This window comes from Bombina bombina, chromosome 11 (genome assembly GCF_027579735.1).
Source record: "Bombina bombina isolate aBomBom1 chromosome 11, aBomBom1.pri, whole genome shotgun sequence".
Classification (NCBI taxonomy): domain Eukaryota; kingdom Metazoa; phylum Chordata; class Amphibia; order Anura; family Bombinatoridae; genus Bombina; species Bombina bombina.
In genome coordinates this window covers 201349914-201370427 of record NC_069509.1, presented here as the reverse complement: position 1 = coordinate 201370427, position 20514 = coordinate 201349914, and the positions used below count along the sequence as shown (strand labels likewise).

The window sequence follows — 20514 nt, the reverse complement described above, 5'->3', positions numbered from 1 at the left end:
GAGTAAATACTGAGCCCTCTGATGCTTTATTGGCCATCTCCGATGTACCCTCAGTGTTCTGATTTGGGGGTGGGGGAATTGCTGTCTGAGGAAGAGCTTTCAGACTTGGGAAAGATGTTCCCTCAAACAGACTCAGATGTGACAGCCTTAAAGTTTAAGCTTGAACACCTCCGCCTGTTACTCCGGGAGGTTTTAGCGACTCTGGATGATTGTGACCCTATTGTAATCCCACCAGAGAAATTGTGTAAAATGGATAAATATCTAGAGGTCCCTACTTACACTGTTTTTCCGGTCTCTAGAAGGATTTCGGACATTGTTACTAAGGAATGGGATAGACCAGGCATTCCGTTCTCTCCCCCTCCTACTTTTAAGAAAATGTTTCCCATATCTGACACCATTCGGGATTCGTGGCAGACGGTCCCTAAGAGAGCTATTTCTACCTTGGCTAAGCGTACAACTATACCTATTGAGGACAGTTGTGCTTTCAAAGATCCTATGGATAAAAAATTAGAGGGTATTTTAAAGAAATTGTTTTCTTCAGGGTTTTCTGCTACAACCTATAGCGTGCATTGTTCCAGTTACTACTGCAGCAGCTTTTTGGCTTGAGGCTCTAGAGGAGTCTCTTAAGGTTGAGACCCCATTAGATGATATTTTTGATAGGATTAAGGCTCTCAAGCTAGTTAATTCTTTTATTACTGATGCCGCTTTTTCAAATGGCTAAATTAGCGGAAAAGAATGCAGGCTTTGCCATTTTAGCACGTAGAGCGTTATGGCTTAAATCTTGGTCTGCTGATGTGTCATCAAAATCTAAACTTTTAGCTATTCCTTTTAAAGGTAAGACCCTATTCGGGCCTGAACTAAAGGAGATCATCTCCGACATTACTGGAGGTAAAGGTCATGCCCTTCCTCAGGACAAGACTGTTAAGATGAGGGTCAAGCAAAATAATTTTCGTTCCTTTCGAAACTTTAAAAGTGGACCCTCTACTTCCTCCTCCGCCACAAAGCAGGAGGGGAATTTTTCACAATCCAAATCAGTCTGGAGACCTAACCAGACCTGGAATAAAGGTAAACACTCCAAGAAGCCCGCTGCTGCTACCAAGACAGCATAAAGGAGCAGCCCCCGATCCGGGACCGGATCTAGTAGGGGGCAGACTCTCTCTTCGCTCAGGCTTGGGCAAGAGACTTCAGGATCCCTGGGCATTAGAAATCGTGAGATTAGAATTCAAGGATTTTCTCCCAAGAGGGAGATTTCATCTTTCATGTTTGTCTGTAGACCAGACAAAAAGAGAGGCGTTCTTACGCTGTGTTGAAGACCTATATACCATGGGTGTAATCTGCCCAGTTCCAAAACTAGAACAGGGGCAGGGGTTTTACTCAAATCTGTGGTTCCCAAAAAAGAGGGAACTTTCAGACTGATTTTAGATCTCAAATGCCTAAACAAATTTCTCAGTCTCATCGTTCAAGATGGAGACCATTCAAACTATTTTACCAATGATCCAGTAGGGTCAATATATGACTACCGTGGACTTAAAGGATGCGTAGCTTCACATTCCTATCCACAGAGATCACCAGTTTCTCAGGTTCGCCTTCCTGGACAAACACTAACAGTTTGTGGCCCTCCCTTTTGGGTTGGCCACAGCTCCCAGAATCTTCACAAAGGTGCTAGGGTCCCTTCTGGCGGTTCTAAGGCTGCGGGGCATAGCAGTGGCGCCCTATCTGGACGATATTTTGATTCAGGCGTCAACTTACCAGCTAGCCAAATCTCACACGGACATCGTGCTGGCTTTTCTAAGAACACACGGGTGGAAGGTGAACGTAAGAGAGTTCACTTATCCCCCTCACAAGAGTTCCATTCCTGGGAGCTCTGATAGACTCGGTAGACATGAAAATATTTCTGACGGAGGTCAGAAAGTCAAAGATGTGCCGGGCACTTAGGTCCACTCCTCGGCCATCAGTGGCGCAGTGTATGGAGGTCATTGGATTAATGGTAGCGGCAATGGACATCGTTCCGTTTGCTCGCTTGCATCTCAGACCACTGCAGCTGTGCATGCTCAGACAGTGGAATGGGGATTATGCAGATTTATCTCCTCAGATAAATCTGGATCTAGAGACCAGAGACTCTCTCCTTTGGTTGTCACAGGATCATCTGTCCCAGGGAATGTGCTTCCGCAGACCGGCATGGGTCATAGTGACGACGGGCTGGGGTGCAGTCTGGAATTCCCTGAAGGCTCAGGGTGTTTGGACTCAGGAGGGGTCCCTACTACCAATCATTATTCTGGAACTGAGAGCAATATTCAATGCGCTTCAAGCGTGGCCTCAGTTGGCTTTGGCCAAATTCATAAGGTTCCAGTCGGACAATATCACGACTAGCATATATCAATCAAGGGGGAACAAAGAGTTCTCTAGCAATGATAGAGGTTTCCAAGATATTTTGATGGGCAGAGACGCACTCTTGCCATCTATCAGCAATCTACATCCCAGGAGTGGAGAACTGGGAAGCGGATTTTCTAAGTTGTCAGACTTTTCATCCGGGGCAGTGGGAGCTCCATCCGGAGGTGTTTGCAGCATTGATTCGTCAATGGGGCACACCGGAATTGGATCTGATGGCATCTCGCCAGAATGCCAAACTTCCTTGTTACGGATCCAGATCAAGGGATGCTCTAGCAGTACCTTGGTCGTTCAACCTGGCTTATGTGTTTCCTCCCTTTCCTCTCCTGCCTCGTCTGATTGCCAGAATCAAACGGGAGAGAGCTTCGGTAATCTTGATAGCACCTGCGTGGCCACGCAGGACTTGGTATGCAGATCTAGTGGAAATGTCATCTCTGCCACCATGGAAACCACCACTGAGTCAGGACCTTCTCATTCAAGGTCCGTTCCAACATCCAAATCTAAATTCTCTGCAGCTGACTGCCTGGAGATTGAATGCCTGATTTTATCTAAGTAGGGATTCTCTGAGTCAGTTATTGATACCTTGATTCAGGCTCGGAAGCCTGTCACTAGGAAAATTTACCATAAGATATGGCGTAAATATCTTTATTGTTGCAAATCCAAAGGCTACTCATGGAGTAAGATTAGGATTTTGTCCTTTCTCCAAGAAGGATTGGAGAAGGGGTTATCAGCTAGTTCCTTAAGGGATAATTTTCTGCTTTGTCAATTTTACTACACAAGCATCTGGCGGATGTCCCAGACGTTCAATCTTTTTGTCAGGCTTTAGTCAGAATTAAACAAACACTTTGAAAAGCGCCAAACACCATATATCCTTAGAAAACTACCAAATAAACAATCTTAAAAATATTTCAAAACATACAAGCATATATAAAATGCATATAAATTCCAATGGTATTAAAACATGCAATACAGTTAAAAATGGATAAGTAATGAGGAAAACCTTTCCTACTTTATTGCAGGTAGTGTCTCTTTAAATGCTTGTGTAGCAATGTCCAAAAGTGAAAGCAATTCTCTCTTTCCTTGTGCAGCTCCTTTTAAATCACTGGTGTGATAGCGATGAGGTAGAAACTAAAAAAAGAAAAACATGGAGCGCAAGGAAGAAAGCAGAGAAAAGATCATGGTGCAGTATATCTGGATTAAAATAACAATTTATTAATAACAAAAAACAAACTCACAAACGAACCCTCAAACAATATGAGGTATGTGACAGCGTGTGGTATAGATGTTGCTATACGATCTCAGTGTGTCCTGCTTCTCCCCTCCTGGCTGTGACCGTGCAGTCTCAGTTTTCTTACAGGAAGTCAGGATACAGGATCTTGGTCCTTCAAACAGAAAATTTCCCTCATGCGGTAGGTCAATCCGTGTAGCCGGCAACAGATTCTCCCTGCTATAATGCATTAGAGCATGTCATTTTTGCACTACTCACCGGTGGAACTCTGAACCTCCACAAAGGGTTTAAACACAGAAAATCTCAATCCGGAGACACAGAGAACTCCTGGTTCCCAAGCAGCAAAATACTGGTTAGGAGAATCTGTTGCCGGCTACACGGATTGACCTACCGCATGAGGGGAATTTTCTGTTTGAAGGACCAAGATCCTGTATCCTGACTTCCTGTAAGAAAACTGAGACTGCACGGTCACAGCCAGGTTAGCCAGGAGGGAGAAGCAGGACACACTGAGATCGTATAGCAACATCTATACAACACGCTGTCACATACCTCATTGTTTGAGGGTTCGTTTGTGAGTTTGTTTTTTGTTATTAATAAATTGTTGTTTTAATCCAGATATACTGCACTATGATCTTTTCTCTGCTTTCTTCCTTGCGCTCCATGTTTTTCTTTTTTTAGTCAGAATTAAGCCTGTGTTTAAACCTGGTGCTCCGCCATGGAGTTTGAATTTAGTTCTTAAAGTTCTTCAAGGGGTTCCGTTTGAACCTATGCATTCCATAGATATTAAGCTTCTATCTTGGAAAGTTCTGGTTTTAGTTGCTATCTCTTCGGCTTGAAGAGTTTCTGAATTATCTGCATTGCAATGCGACTCGCCTTATCTTGTTTTCCATGCTGATAAGGTGGTTTTGTGCACCAAACCTGGATTCCTTCCTAAGGTTGTTTCAAATAAAAATATTAATCAGAAAATTGTTGTTCCTTCTCTGTGTCCTAATCCTTCTAAGAAGGAGCGTCTGTTACATAATCTGGACGTGGTTCGTGCCTTGAAGTTTTACTTACAAGCGACCAAGGATTTCTGTCAAACATCTTCAGTTTGTTGTTTATTCTGGAAAGCGTAGGGGTCAAATAGCTACGGCTACCTCTTTCTTTTTGGCTGAAAAGCATCATCCGTTTGGCATACGAGACTGCTGGACCGCAGCCTCCTGAAAAAATTACAGCTCATTTTACTAGAGCGGTGGCTTCCACATGGGCTTTTAAAAACGATGCTTCTGTTGAACAGATTTGTAAGGCTGCGACTTGGTCCTCCCTTCATACCTTTTCCAAATTTTACAAATTTGATACTTTTGCTTCTTCTGAGGCTATTTTTGGGAGAAAAGTTCTTCAAGCAGTGGTGCCTTCTGTTTAGGTTCCTGTCTTGTCCCTCCCGTTCATCCGTGTCCTGTTGCTTTGGTATTGTATCCCACAAGTAAGGATGAATCCGTGGACTCGTCGTATCTAGTAGAAGAAAAGGAAATTTAAGCTTACCTGATTTCTTCTACGATACGACAAGTCCATGACCCTCCCTGTCATATTAAACAGATTATATTTTTGTTTTCAAAATTTGTTACCTCTGCACCTTTTTAGCTTTTCTTTTCTATTCCTATACCTTCGGTCGAATGACTGGGGGGTGGAGTCAAGGGAGGAGCTATATAGACAGCTCTGCTGTGGTGCTCTTTGCCACTTCCTGTTAGCAGGAGGATAATATCCCACAAGTAAAGGATGAATCTGTGGACTCGTAGTATCGTAGAAGAAATACATTTATCAGGTAAGCATAAATTTCCTTTTTTGGGTATAGCTGTAGTCCACATCAATCTCTGCAGTAGAGTAGTGCTGGCTTTAAAGCAGTTAGTAACTTGTGAGGTGGGCCTTGCTTTGTTTTCCTAACATATTGCTGCCCTAATATAGAAAACCAGAGTAGGTTTACTCTTCTTTCTTTTTTCTACAGGCCTCTGTAAGGAGTATGTCCTTTCACGCCTTGTGAACGGTCTCTCTCCCGGACAGCTAGACTGCAGGTAAGTGCTTTTGTCTTCTAGGTGAGGAGACTTGCACTTAAGAGTTTTCAAAATAGAGACGTATAACTCTCTGCATTTTTATTTTTGGGACTAAAAAGTAATCCTTGGTTGAGGATTATCTTTCAGGCAGTAAGCAGGCACTTCTATCATATGTGACATATGCAAAACAGAATGAGAAGCAGTCTGCCAGGAACGAACAGCAGCATCAATAGCTTGTTCTATGGCCCGGTTGCCACCTGGTAGTAGCTTCTTTCTGCCCAATTGTGCTTTTCACAGAGGAAAAACTTTCCTGTAGTATATCAGTCTGTTCCCGCCAACACGATCGTCTGGGGTTGCTGTGTTCCTTGTGCAGAGAGGAATTGCCTGGTATTTCAGCGCTGGACTGACCGTAATAGGCGGGATCAGACTGATACTACAGGAAAGTTCTACTCTGTGAAAAGCATTACTGGGCTAAAAAGTTGCACCCAGGTGGTAAATCGCCATAGAACAGGCTAACAATGTTATTGAGCCAGTTGTTCGTTCCTGTGAGTGCACTTCTCTCTGTATCTATTGTATGTGACAAGAGACTTAGTTAATTCCCTTCTTGGGTATGAAGGGGATAACTTCTTATTCTGGCTCGTTTGTTTTTATTTTAACATATCAAAGTACTCTGGTTGTCTTTGAATTGTCTTACTCTGTGGGCCAAGGGGTTCTGAGTTTTTATGGTCACTGTGGTTTATTTTGCAATTACGATTTGTTACGGCTCATATTAGTCTCAGAGTGTTCACTTTCGTTTCGAGCCAAATTGGAAGCGCATGCTTTTCTTAATGGTGAAGCTTCTTCCAACTCGATCATGTGACCTCCCTCCTGCTTCGGAAGGGCGTCGGGGGCATCTGTGAGGATTTTGTGTATATTGCAGCAAGTTGCTTCCTGAATGAATACCCTGAATACATTATTCCTGAATGAATAATGTGAACAATTTTCTCCGTAACCAGTATTTTTGTTTTTTTTTGGTTTGTTTGTTTGTTTTTTGAGACTTGAATTCAGTTTCGCGGCCAGACTTTTTTACCGGAGGTAAACTCAGTCTAATGTTGAGGTGCAGAGGTTTAGCTTTATCGCTCTGAATGTTAAAGGGCAAGTAAGTTGAACCAGAATAGCACTGTTTTATTTACCTGTTTAAATTAATGAAAATTTTAAAGGGCCGGTAACCATTGTAAATTTTATTCTTATTTTGACATGGAGCAGTAGTCTCCTATGAACTGTTTTGCTGCTCCTAGAGATACTTTTGTATTCCTATTCAATTTTGTACCTTCTGTCTAAAGTCTTTTTTTTCTTTTCTTTTTTTTCTGAGCCTAATGTCTCTCAGGATCATGCTGTTCAGGCTATGCCACAGCTTTCTCCTCAAACGTCCCAAGCCACAATGGCATCACATGCAGTGCCCTGCGGTTCCTCTCAGCCTCCTGGAGGCATATTTGCCTGCAGAATTTGCTGCACAGGTATCTTCTACGGTATCTGCAGCATTATCTGTTTTTCCTATGCTATAGGGAAAAATGCAAGAGGAAAATTAGAGATTCAGATAGGTTTATTTTCCACTTGCTGCTGCACAGGTTGCCCTTCTTAATAATTCTGATGAGGAGGATTAGTCAGTGGCCTCTGCGGGTGAAATCTCAGATTCAGACCGTATAATTCCTTCATCGGATGCTGAAGTAGTAAACCTTAAGATTTAATCTTGAACACCTTTTGTGTATTGTTAAAGGAGGTTTTAGCTACTTTGGCCGACTTTGTCAACCCTAAGAAATACAGTAAACAAAATTAATATTATGATATTCGTTCCACTGTGGAAGTGTGTCCTGTTTCATACCGTGCAACGGAAATTATTTCACAGGGATACTTTTTTTTTTTTTTTCTCCCCCCCCCCCCCATCTTTAAAGTGAATGTAAATTTTGATGCTAAAGTGCCCAGTTTTTAAAAATTCAATTAAAAACAGGGCACTTTAGCATCAAAATTTACATTCACTTTGAGGAAGTGTTTCCTGTCGCTGACTCGTTAAAGGGACAGTCTAGGCCAAAATAAACTTTCATGATTCAGATAGAGCTTGTAATTTTAAACCATTTTCCAATTTACTTTTATCACCAATTTTGCTTTGTTGTCTTGGTATTCTTAGTTGAAAACTTAGCCTAGGAGGTTCATATGCTAATTTCTTAGACCTTGAGGCCCACCTCTTTCAGAATGCATTGTAACAGTTTTTCACCACTAGAGGGTGTTAGTTCACATATTTCATATAGATAACACTGTGCACGTGAAGTAATCTGGGAGCAGGCACTGATTGGCTAGACTGCAAGTCTGCCAAAAGAACTGAAAAAAGGGGCAGTTTGCAGAGGCTTAGATACAAGATAATCACAGAGGTTAAAAGTATATTATTATAACTGTGTTGGTTATGCAAAACTGGGAAATGGGTAATAAAGGGATTATCTATCTTTTAAAACAATAAAAATTCTGGTGTAGACTGTCCCTTTAAGGATTCATGGCACACGGTGCCTAAAGTAGAAGGGACCATTTCTACTCTGGCTAAGAGGACATTTATCCCTATAGAGGATAGCTGCTCTTTTAAGGATTCAATGGTCAAAGCAGGAACAGTTCAAAAAGCAGGAGGTTTATTTGAAAAGGATGTATGTTCATCAAGGTGTTCAATGGCAACTTGCAGTTTGCATTGCCACTGTGTCAAGTGCGGCATCTTATTGGTGTGACGCCTTGTTTGATCCAATTTTGGTAGAGACTCCTTTGGAGGAGATCCAAGTCAGGATTAAGGCTCTCAAACTACCATGCAAGTTATTAATCTGAGAGCCAAGATATCTGGCTTCTCTTTGCTAGCCCGCAGGGCGTTGTGGCTAAAATCATAGTCAGCTGATGTTACCTCTAAGTCCAAGCTTCTGGCACTTCCTTACAAGGGTAAAACCTTGTTTGGACCTGGTCTGGCAGAAATATCTTCTATTACCGGTGGAAAAGGGTCTTTTCTACCACAAGACAAGAAGAATAGACCTAAAGGACAGAGTAATTGTCGTCCCATTTGTAACTTCGAAAGAACGTCTTCCACTCCCTCTTCCAAGCAGGAACAGTTAGTCTTCTTGGAACAAGGGGAAGCAATTAAAGAAACCCGCAGCTGAGTTTCAATCAGCATGTAGGGTTTGCCCCCGGTCCAGGATCGGATCAAATGGGTGGCAGACTTTCTGTTTTGTCAAGCATGGATACGGGTTGTCCCAGAACCCTTGGTCTGTGGACATAGTCTCCTAGGATTACAAATTGAATCAATATTTTTTCTCATAGGGGCAAATTCATCCTCAAGATTATCTTCTGACCAGGTAGAGGCATTCTTAAATTGCGTGCAGGATCTTCTCCCCTGGGAGTGATAGTTCCAGTAAGGGAACAGGGTATAGAATTCTATTAAAATCTGTTTGTGGTTCCCAAAAAAGAGGAAACTTTACTTCCTATTCTATCGCTAACGTGTTTAAACAAGTTTCTCAGGGTACCATCCTTAAAATGGAGACCATTCGTTCCATTCTTCCTTTGGTCAAAGAGGGTCAGTTATGACAACATAGACCTGAACAATACGTATTCTTATGTTCCCATCTCAGTGATAATCTCGAAGTCCTGAGATTCGCTTTTCTAGACAAACACTTTTAGTTAGTGGTTCTTCAGTTTGGCCTTGCCACAGCTCCCAGAATTTTCTCAATATTGGTTCAGGCACCATCTATTTTATTTTTTATTTTTTTTCTCAGATTTTGTTTTTTCTACGTTCCCACAAATTGCAAATGAATCTGGAAAAGAGTTTCCTTGTTCCAGCTACAAGGGTAGTTAACTATCTATGGAAATATTTCTGGCCGAGGTCAGAAAATTAAAGAATCCTTCCTCTTGTCTCTCTCCAGTTTATCTGTCCATCAGTGGCTCAATATTTGGAGGTAATTGGTCTGATGTCGCTTCCATGGGCATCATTCCCTTTGAGTGTGCATGTAGAACTCAGAAATGGAAACGAGCAGTCAATGGAATAGAGATGATTCGGATCTAGTTCAGACTTTATGGACTCGGGAGGAGTCTGCTCTCCTCATCAACATTTTAGAGTTGAGAGCGATTTACAATGCTCTGGTGGCTTGGTCTCTTTTGTCCTTAGCCCGTTTTTTTAATTCAGGTTCCAGTCGGACAATATCACTTTGGTGGCTTTCGTCAACCACCAGGGAGGAACTCTGAGTTCCTTAGTCTTGAAGGAGGTGATGAGGATTATTCAGTGGGCGGAAGCTTACATTTGTTTATCTGCCATCTACATCCCAGGTGAGGACAACTGGGAAGCGGATTTGCTGAGCAGACAGACATTTGATTCCGGGGATTTGGCTCTTCATCCGGAGCTGTTCTCCAGGTTAACCGACAGAACGCCAAGCCTCCAAGGTACAGTTCAAGGTCAAGAGATATGCAGGCCACCCTGATATATGCTCTGACGGTTCCTTGGGATTTCAGTCTAGCATATGTTTCCTCTTCTTCCACGAGTCATTGCTCATATCACCTGGAGAGAGCATTGGTAATTCTAATCGTTTCTGCATGGTCTTGCAGGATCTGGTATGCAGACCTTGTGAAGATTTCATCTCTTCCAACTTGGAGGTTTCCTCTGAGGAAGGATCTTCTAACTCTGGGTCCTTTCATCCAATTTTTGTTTTTCTGAAGCTGACTGCTTGGATATTGAACGCTTTCTTCTGTCTCGGAGTGTTTTTTCCGAGTCTGTTATTGAGACCATGATTCAGGCTTGAAAGATTTCCATAAAGTATAGTGTAAATGCCTTTATTGGTGTGAATCCAAAGGCTATTCTTGGTGTAGGGTCAGGATTTCCTAGTATTTTTTGTCCTTTCTTCAGGAAGGTCTGGAGAAGGGATTCAGTCAGTTCTCTGAAGGGTTAGACTTCTATTTTGTTACTCAAGGGTCTGGCGAATGTGCCTGATGTTCAATCTTTTGTCGGGCCCTAGTCAGAATCAGGCCTTTGTTCAGTCTGTTGCTCCTTGGAGCCTTACCCTTGTTCTTAGAGTTTTGTAGCAGGCTCCGTTTGAGCCTATGAATTCCATAGTTTTTAGAGGTTTTGTTTCTTATTGCTATCTCTTCTGCTCGGAGAGTCTCGGAACTCTCGGCTTTGCATGTGTGATTCTCCTTACTTTATCTTTCATGCTGATAAGGCGGTTCTTCGTACTAAGTTGGGTTTTCTTCCTAAAGTGGTTTCGGATAGCAGTATTGATAAGAAAATTGTTGTTCCTGTGGAACTTTTGTTGCACAACTTGGATGTTGTGCGTGCTCTAAAATTCTACCTACAGGCGACTAAGAATCTTAGTCTGTCCTCTGCCCTGTTTGTTTCTCTGGAAAGCGTAAAGGTCAGAAGGCTACTGCAACTTCTCTTTTCCTCTGGTTGAGAAGTAGGATTGGTTTTGCCTGAGACTGCTGGTCAGCAGGCTCCTGAGAGAATTAGGACTCATTCCACTAGGGCTGTCTCCTCTTCTTGGGCTTTTGAAATAAAGATTCTGTGGAACAGATTTGCAAGGCTGCAACTTGATCCCCTCTGCATACTTTTTTCTAAATTTTAAAGATTTTATACTTTTGCCTCGGCTGAGGCCTCTCTTGGGGGAAAGGTTCTTCAAGGTGTGGGGCCTTCTGTTTAGATTACCTGTCTTGTTTTCCCTCCCTAGTCATCTGTGTCCTCTAGCTTGGGTGTTGGTTCCCACTAGTAATTGATGTTGTGGACTCTCCATATCTTAGGAAAGAAAACAAAATGTATGCTTACCTGATAAATTTATTTCCGGATATGGAGAGTCTACGACCCCACCCTTTAATTTAAGGCCGTTAATATTATTATTTTTTTTTGCTAAACCTCAGGCACCTCTACACCTTTGTGTTATTCCTTTTCCCATTTCCCTTCGGTGGAATGACTGGGGATTGTGGGTAGGGGAGTGACACAACAGTTTTGCTGTGGTGCTCTTTGTCGCCTCCTGCTGGCAAGGAGTGACATTCCCACTAGTAATTGATGACATTGTGGACTCTCCATATTCGGAAAGAAATACATTTATCAGTTAAGTATAAAATTAATTTTTATTTTTTTATTTTTTTTCCCTTAATTATTGCTACCTAGTTGATACCCATGCCTGCAAGCATGTTATTTTAACATTTGTAATGTAAATTGTTCTTTACCATACTATATTAAGTTAATTTTTATGCCCTTTTCCTATCATTGGATTGTCTAACTACAGTACTATCCAAACATAAGTGTGCCATTTTATAATGCTACTTTCTCTAATATTTACAGAGTCTGTAGAATAGGTCTAACGTGCATCACTGGGGAAGGGTTTCTAGGCTGTGCATATAACAAGAAAGTCCCTAATAACCTTTAGGGAAGGTGGGAAAAGTGTGAGTAGTCCGCCCTAGTAACCGCCAACACAATGCTATGTGTAGAAAGGAGGTAGTGCCTAATGCCACAACATAGTATTTAAGCAAAGAAAGAAAGGAAGAGCACACTTATAAGGTGGATTACCAATATATCGTGGGGTGGAGTATGCTGAATTAGAAATATGAGTTATGATGAAATAAAACATAACATTGATTTAATGATATTAAAAAAAAATTGTGGGCCATTAGACTTCTATAAACACTTCATTAAGTACTTTAAAAAAAAAATAGCACTGCAAACTCTCCCAGTCAGGAAAAGCCTGAGATAACACAATCTATACCTATAGATGTCAATAACTATAGATGTTAATCCACAGTTTAGCAAAAGCTAATAGGGAACAAACAATCTATATCTATAAAGTGTCCCTTGTGGCATAAAGAGGGTTAACACTGGGTTTATAACCTTTATTCGCCCATATCATATATTTAACGATTAAAGCCACAAGTTCCCCAGGGGGGAAAGACTGTTTCTAAGCTGTGCACAGAAGTCGCGTTTAGACAAACGTGGGTGTGACATCTGCTCTTATTTTTAAGTTTTGATTGGTTCATTTTCTGGCCCTTCGTGTCTGTACCAGTTATGTAAAGCTGCACGTGGCAGCACAGCTATATTCACTGCCATCTAACAGCACTTGATGCAGAAGTTAATTGTTTGTATCCCGCAGGACGAGTTGCGAAATTCTATGCCAGCTTCCAGTTTCCAGCAGCAGAAGCTGCGAGTGTGTGAGGTCTGCTCTGCCTACCTCGGTCTCCATGACAACGACCGCCGGCTGGCTGATCACTTTGGTGGCAAGTTACATCTGGGCTTCATTCTGATCCGCGAGAAGCTGGATATACTGAGGGTGAGAATCTGTCCTGCTGTTGCCGTCACTCATTAGCAGCCTGAATATAGTGTATAGACCAGTGATAGCGAGCCTTGGCACTCCACATGTTTCAGAACCGTTTCCCATGGTGCTTGACTGGACTTCAGATGTTTCAGAACTACATATCCCATGATGCTTAGGCACTCTGGAGTGCCAAGGTTCACCATCACTGGTATAGACAGACTGGGTCTACTAGTACTAGCGACCATGTATTTGTGCTGTCACTGAGCCTCCAGCACAGCTACAGTAACCAGATGTTTGCTAATGCTGACATACTCTGCTGACCTGTAACTAAATCCGACTGATAAAGTTATTAAACGGAGAAATGACTGTGCACAGCTAATAAATGTGACACTGTCTTCTGTAGCTTCGAGAATGTGACACACACTGGTACCAGCTGTCAGCCTCACATTACTTTCACTTTATTTCTCCAGAAAACAGTTGCAGAAATACAGGAAAAGAGAAACCAGGATCGTCTGAAACGACGTGAAGAGCGAGAGAAGGAGGAGCGTATGGGGCACAGGTTAGTGATTTTACTTTTATGCTACATTACAAGTCAGCCTTGTTTTAACTCAAGCTAACGCGTGTTTTTTTTCTCCAAGGTCCAAATCTAAAAGCCGAGACCGTCGAAGGTGCGTCTGAGACCCACTTACCTCTCTACAGCTTTATTTGTGGTGGAGCTGTCTTGTCCACTACAATAAAAACATTTGCTTAGTTGGTTTCCCGGATTGGTGACGGGCCGCATATTTCAATTCTTTCAGGTCACGCTCTAAGGAAAGGAGAAGGCGACGCTCCCGATCCTCATCCCGTGACAGACGGAGGTCAAGGTCAAGAGACAAACACAGACGCCACCGCAGCCGCTCAAGCAGTCGCAGCAGAAGTCACCGCAGCTCACGAGAGAGGAGTTCACGGCACAAGTAGTTGTGTTATCACCAGTAGGCAGTGAGTTGTGAAATTTACTCCATGGGTGAGACGTTCAGCAAGAGAAATGCTTAGGAAGGAAAATATTGTCAGAATCCCCAAAACAGCTTGGTTTTTATTGCTTCTATAAGCAACTCCTTAATGTTCTATTTCTGTCCCACCAAGAGCTCCCTATTCATCCTTGGGGACCGATCTATCATGGCCCGAATGGGGCCGTATTCCCCGCTGGAATTGGGAGTTAAGAAGCAGCGGTCTTAAGACCACTGCTCCTTAACTTGTGTGCCTCCTTTAAAGCGGAGTACATAGATGCCAACAGCGTATGCTTTCAGCATTTATCGATGTCTGGGGTACATGATATGCTACAGCAGATCGTTTCCGCCAGACACTTGATAAATCGGCCCTTTGGTCATTTTGTTTAGAATCCTGACTGTGCATTTTGTAGTGTACATATTGTGTGTATCTGTGCCTAGTTTGGGAATTGATTTGTTTACATTAGGAGTGAGTTACTTTCTGTTGTGCAGTAAAATTTAGTTTACTTGCAGTTGTTATGTGGAACTTGTTACAACCTCCCTGGTTTCTATCTGGTATAAGAAATGCTCTAATCTCTTTGGGATGCATCTAGCTTCCCTCATTTTTGGTGAGTTGTAACAGCAATTTAATGTCCCTTTAAGGCAGTTTTGTGATTCACTAACTGTTGGTCACTGAACACTGACGTAATCCTGTGTACTTCTATTTCAGTTTGATTCACAGTAAAATTAAGCAATGTATTAACCTGAAACGGTAAAAATGTATTTGACTTTTTACTGTGACACATTTTGTTAATTTGTTTGTGTATAAGCTGCTAAGAGTATATAATTCCCCCCCCCCCCCACACACACACACAATTTGTAGACTATATTTATTTTTCAAGATACAATGAGTCCACGGATTTCATCCTTGTGGGATTACGCCTCCTGGTCAGCAGGAGGAGGCAAAGAGCACCACACCAGAGCTGTATAAATGGCTCCTCCCTTTCTCCCCAACCCAGTCATTCTCTTTGCCTGTGTTAGATAGGATATGGCAAAGTGAGGCGTTAGAAAAAATTCTTCAATCAAGAGTTTATTATTTTTAAAGTGGTACCAGTGAGTGCTACTTTGTTCTAGGGTGTAGCCTAGACCAGACCAGTCTCTACAGTAGGGCATTTGCAGGGGTGTGGAAATTTTAAAAAAAAAACTACTTGTCCAAGGGACTAAAGCGGGAGCCCAATCTACTTGTCCTGATTCGCATAATAATTTTAACCAAAACTGTATATACATAAGGTTTTTATTTATAACAACTTAGGAGACAGACCTAACAATACTTTAATGCAATCAACAAATGCAAGTAGGTAAGTAGGTAGCGAGATTAAACCGAAAACAGATTTCCAAATTAGAATTTTGCTTTGTTCTCTTGATATGTTTATTTGAAAAATGAAGACTGTAAGCATAGGAGCCAGCTCATTTTTGGTTAAGAACCTGGGTAGCACTTTCTAAATGGTGTCTAAATGTAGCCACCAATCGGCAACTGCTTCCCAGGTGTTGAAGCAAAAATGGACCGGCTCCTAGGCTTACCAAGAGAACGCAGAAAAATGTATAATGGGAGTAAATTATAAGGTTGCTTAAAATTGCCTGGTTGTTCATATTGCTGTTTCTGCCTTAAGCAATTCATTTTCTGCTCAGGGTGCATGCCGCATAACATGTATGCAAGTCTGATATAGAGAGGAGCACTCAAAGGGTCTTAAACAAATAATTCAATTTATTATGATATGTATCATACACACTGTGTGTATGTATGTATGTATGTGTATATATATATATATATATATATATATATATATATATATATATATATATATATATATATATATATATATATATATATATATATGTATATATATATATATATATGTGTGTATATATATATATATATATATATATATATATGTATCATAATAAATTGAATTATTTGTTTAAGACCCAGTGAGTGCTCCCCTCTATAGTGTATGTGTGATGTGTCTGTGTGTTTCTGCATGTGCTAGCAGCTATAATATAAACATGACATGCTCATATATAGCTAAAAACACAATCTATATGTACACTCACTCACATACATTAACATACACAAACATATACTCAGTCATGTAAATGAACAAAGACCCTGAACTACACAGGTGAAAGTGTAAACGTGCATAAGGCAAAAGTGAGCAATAGATTGCTTACTCAAAACATCCACAAGACAAATACAAATATCCTGGACATTTTTTAAAACCATCATATTAATGAAATCCAGAAATCTGAGAGATTGATGTGTGCAAGATAAGGAGGCCCATTATTATTATTTTTTAAATATGTGCATATTCTGCTATATTTTATTAATTTGTGACTCCCTGTCCAGGATCTTTTTTCTCCTGTTAAGTGTGGTCAGTCCACGGGTCATCATTACTTCTGGGATATTAACTCCTCCCCAACAGGAAGTGCAAGAGGATCACCCAAGCAGAGCTGCTATATAGCTCCTCCCCTCTACGTCACACCCAGTCATTCTCTTGCACCCAACTAATAGATAGGATGTGTGAGAGGACTGTGGTGATTATACTTAGTTTTTATATCTTCAATCAAAAGTTTGTTATTTTAAAACAGCACCGGAGTGTGTTGTTCCTTCTCAGGTAGAATTTGAAGAAGAATCTACCTGAGTTTTTGGATGATTTTAGCCGGCGTAGCTAAGATTCATTTTGCTGTTCTCGGCCATTCTGAGGAGTGAGGTAAACTTCAGATCAGGGGACAGCGGGCAGGTTCACCTGCAAAGAGGTATGTTGCAGTATATTATTTTCTGAGGAATGGAATTGACTGAGAAAATACTGCTAATACCCATATAATGTAAGTGCAGCCTTAAATGCAGTAGTAGCAACTGGTATCAGGCTGTTTATGTATATATGTGTACACTTCAGTATTCTGGGGAATGGCACTTCTCTGGGTAATACTATATGCATATAATCTTTAGCCTTACTTGCAGTGGGAACGTCTAGCAACAGGCTGTTTAATGACATTTCATAATATTTGATTTTAAACGTTTTTGCTGGCTGCTAAATTGTTTAAATATCTGAGGTACTGGGTGAAAAATTGTTTTTGGGCACTGTTTTTCCACTTGGCTGTCATTTATTTTAATTTGAGACAGTTTACTGAACTTCCCTCACTGCTGTGGGTGAGGGGGAGGGGCCTATTTTGGCGCTTTTGCTACGCATCAGAAATTCAGTCAAAAGTCTTTTTCTCTTCCTGCATGATCCGGATCGTCTCTACAGAGCTCAAGGGTCTTCAAAAATTATTTTGAGGGAGGTAATCACTCACAGCAGACCTGTGAGATTGTGCTTTGACTGTGATAAAAAACGTTTATATTTTGTACATTTGTTTCTCTGCTATTAAGGGTTAGTTATCCATTGCTAATGGGGGCAATCCTTTGCTAAATTTATGCTTTTACTGGGAAAAATCTGATTGTTATAATTTTTCCGGTTCCTTTTTATTAAACTGTCATAATTTTTTCTGTGCTTCTTAAAGGCACAGTGCGTTTTTCATATTACTTGTAATTTGAGTGAAAAGTATTTCCAAGCTTGCTAGTTTAATTGCTAGTTAGTTAAACATGTCTGACTCAGAGGAATATCTCTGTGCTATATGTGCAAAAGCCAAGGTGGAGCCCAATAGAAATTTATGTACTAATTGCATTGATGCTACTTTGAATAAGAGTCATTCTGTACAAATTGAACATCATTCACCAAACAACGAGGGGGAAGTTATGCCGACTAACTTGCCTCACGTGTCAGTACCTGCATCTCCCGCTCAGGAGGTGCGTGATATTGTAACGCCGAGTACTTCAGGGCGGCCATTACAAATCACACTACAGGACATGGCTAATGTTATGACTGAAGTTTTGTCTAAATTACCAGAACTTAGAGGTAAGCGAGATCACTCTGGGGTGAGAACAGAGTGCGCTTATAATATTAGGGCCATGTCAGATACTGCGTCACAATTTGCAGAACATGAGGACGGAGAGCTTCATTCTGCAGGTGACCGATCTGATCCAAATAAACTGGATTCAGACATTTCAAATTTTAAGTTTAAGCTGGAAAACCTCCGTGTATTACTAGGGGAGGTCTTAGTGGCTCTGAATGATTGTAACACAGTTGCAATACCAGAGAAAATGTGTAGGTTGGATAAATATTTTGCGGTACCGTCGAGTACTGACGTTTTTCCAATACCTAAGAGACTTACTGAAATTGTTACTAAGGAGTGGGATAGACCCGGTGTGCCTTTCTCACCCCCTCCTATATTCAGAAAGATGTTTCCAATAGACGCCACCACACAGGACTTATGGCAAACGGTCCCTAAGGTGGAGGGAGCAGTTTCTACTTTAGCTAAGCGTACCACTATCCCGGTGGAGGATAGCTGCGCCTTTTCAGATCCAATGGATAAAAAATTAGAGGGTTACCTTAAGAAAATGTTTGTTCAACAAGGTTTTATATTGCAACCCCTTGCATGCATTGCGCCTGTCACGGCTGCAGCAGCATTTTGGTTTGAGTCTCTGGAAGAGACCCTTGAATCAGCTCCATTAGATGAGATTACACACAAGCTTAAAACCCTTAAGCTAGCTAATTCATTTATTTCTGATGCCGTAGTACACTTAACTAAACTTACGGCTAAGAATTCCGGATTCGCCATTCAGGCACGCAGAGCGCTGTGGCTAAAATCCTGGTCAGCTGATGTTACTTCTAAATCTAAATTACTTAACATACCTTTCAAAGGGCAGACCTTAGTCGGGCCCGGTTTGAAGGAAATTATCGCTGACATTACAGGAGGTAAAGGCCATGCCCTGCCTCAAGACAGAGCCAAACCTAGGGCTAGACAGTCTAATTTTCGTGCCTTTCGTAACTTCAAGGCAGGAGCAGCATCAACTTCCTCTGCACCAAAACAGGAAGGAGCTGTTGCTCGATACAGACAAGGCTGGAAACCTAACCAGTCCTGGAACAAGGGCAAGCAGGCCAGAAAACCTGCTGCTGCCCCTAAGACAGCATGAAGTGAGGGCCCCCGATCCGGGATCGGATCTAGTGGGGGGCAGACTCTCTCTCTTTGCCCAGGCTTGGGCAAGAGATGTCCAGGATCCCTGGGCGTTAGAGATCATATCTCAGGGATATCTTCTGGACTTCAAAACCTCTCCCCCAAAAGGGAGATTTCATCTTTCAAGGTTGTCAACAAACCAGATAAAGAAAGAGGCGTTTCTACGTTGTGTACAGGATCTTTTACTAATGGGAGTGATCCATCTGGTTCCGCGGTCGGAACACGGACAAGGTTTTTACTCAAATCTGTTTGTGGTTCCCAAGAAAGAAGGAACCTTCAGACCAATCTTGGATTTAAAGATCCTAAACAAATTCCTAAGAGTTCCATCGTTCAAAATGGAAACTATTCGGACAATCTTACCCATGATCCAAAAGGGGTCAGTACATGACCACAGTGGATTTAAAGGATGCCTACCTTCATATACCGATTCACAAGGATCATTACCGGTATCGAAGGTTTGCCTTCCTAGACTGGCATTACCAGTTTGTAGCTCTTCCATTCGGGTTGGCTACGGCTCCAAGAATCTTCACAAAGGTTCTGGGCTCTCTTCTGGCGGTGCTAAGGCCGCGAGGAATTTCGGTGGCTCCGTACCTGGACGACATTCTGATACAAGCGTCAAGTTTTCAAACTGCCAAGTCTCATACAGAGTTAGTACTGGCATTTCTAAGGTCGCATGGGTGGAAGGTGAACGTAGAGAAGAGTTCTCTCTTACCACTCACAAGGGTTCCCTTCTTGGGGACTCTTATAGACTCTATAGAAATGAAGATTTACCTGACAGAAGACAGGTTAACAAAACTTCAAAATGCTTGCCATGTCCTTCATTCCATTCAACACCCGTCAGTGGCTCAATGCATGGAGGTAATCGGCTTAATGGTAGCGGCAATGGACATAGTACCCTTTGCACGCCTACATCTCAGACCGCTGCAATTGTGCATGCTAAGTCAGAGGAATGGGGATTACTCAGATTTGTCCCCTACTCTGAATCTGGATCAAGAGACCAGAAATTCTCTTCTATGGTGGCTTTCTCGGCCACATCTGTCCAGGGGGATGCCATTCAGCAGACCAGATTGGACAATTGTAACAACAGACGCCAGCCTACTAGGTTGGGGCGCTGTCTGGAATTCCCTGAAGGCTCAGGGATCATGGACTCAGGAGGAAAGTCTCCTTCCAATAAACATTCTGGAATTGAGAGCAGTTCTCAATGCCCTTCTGGCTTGGCCTCAGTTAACAACTCGGGGGTTCATCAGGTTTCAGTCGGACAACATCATGACTGTAGCTTACATCAACCATCAAGGAGGGACAAGAAGCTCCCTAGCGATGATGGAAGTATCAAAGATAATTTGCTGGGCAGAGTCTCACTCTTGCCACCTGTCAGCGATCCACATTCCTGGAGTGGAAAACTGGGAGGCGGATTTCCTAAGTCGTCAGATTTTTCATCCGGGGGAGTGGGAACTTCATCCGGAGATCTTTGCCCAAATACTTCGACTTTGGGGCAAACCAGA

The 20514-nt window shown here is 42.0% G+C and overlaps 1 protein-coding gene across 2 annotated transcripts in view; it reads left to right on the top strand.

Annotated features, from left to right (window-relative positions):
• LUC7L (LUC7 like) overlaps positions 1 to 20514 on the top strand; it is a 72858-nt gene that overhangs the window by 28725 nt on the left and 23619 nt on the right. Inside the window, exons 6-9 of one of the 2 annotated variants that reach the window (XM_053694745.1) lie at positions 12774 to 12950; positions 13406 to 13494; positions 13574 to 13603; positions 13733 to 13938. In XM_053694745.1, the coding sequence (XP_053550720.1) occupies positions 12774 to 12950; positions 13406 to 13494; positions 13574 to 13603; positions 13733 to 13892 (456 nt within the window). In that variant the 3' untranslated portion in view covers positions 13893 to 13938. The remainder of the gene's footprint in view (positions 1 to 12773; positions 12951 to 13405; positions 13495 to 13573; positions 13604 to 13732; positions 13939 to 20514) is intronic. The other variant, XM_053694744.1, reaches the window with a different exon arrangement.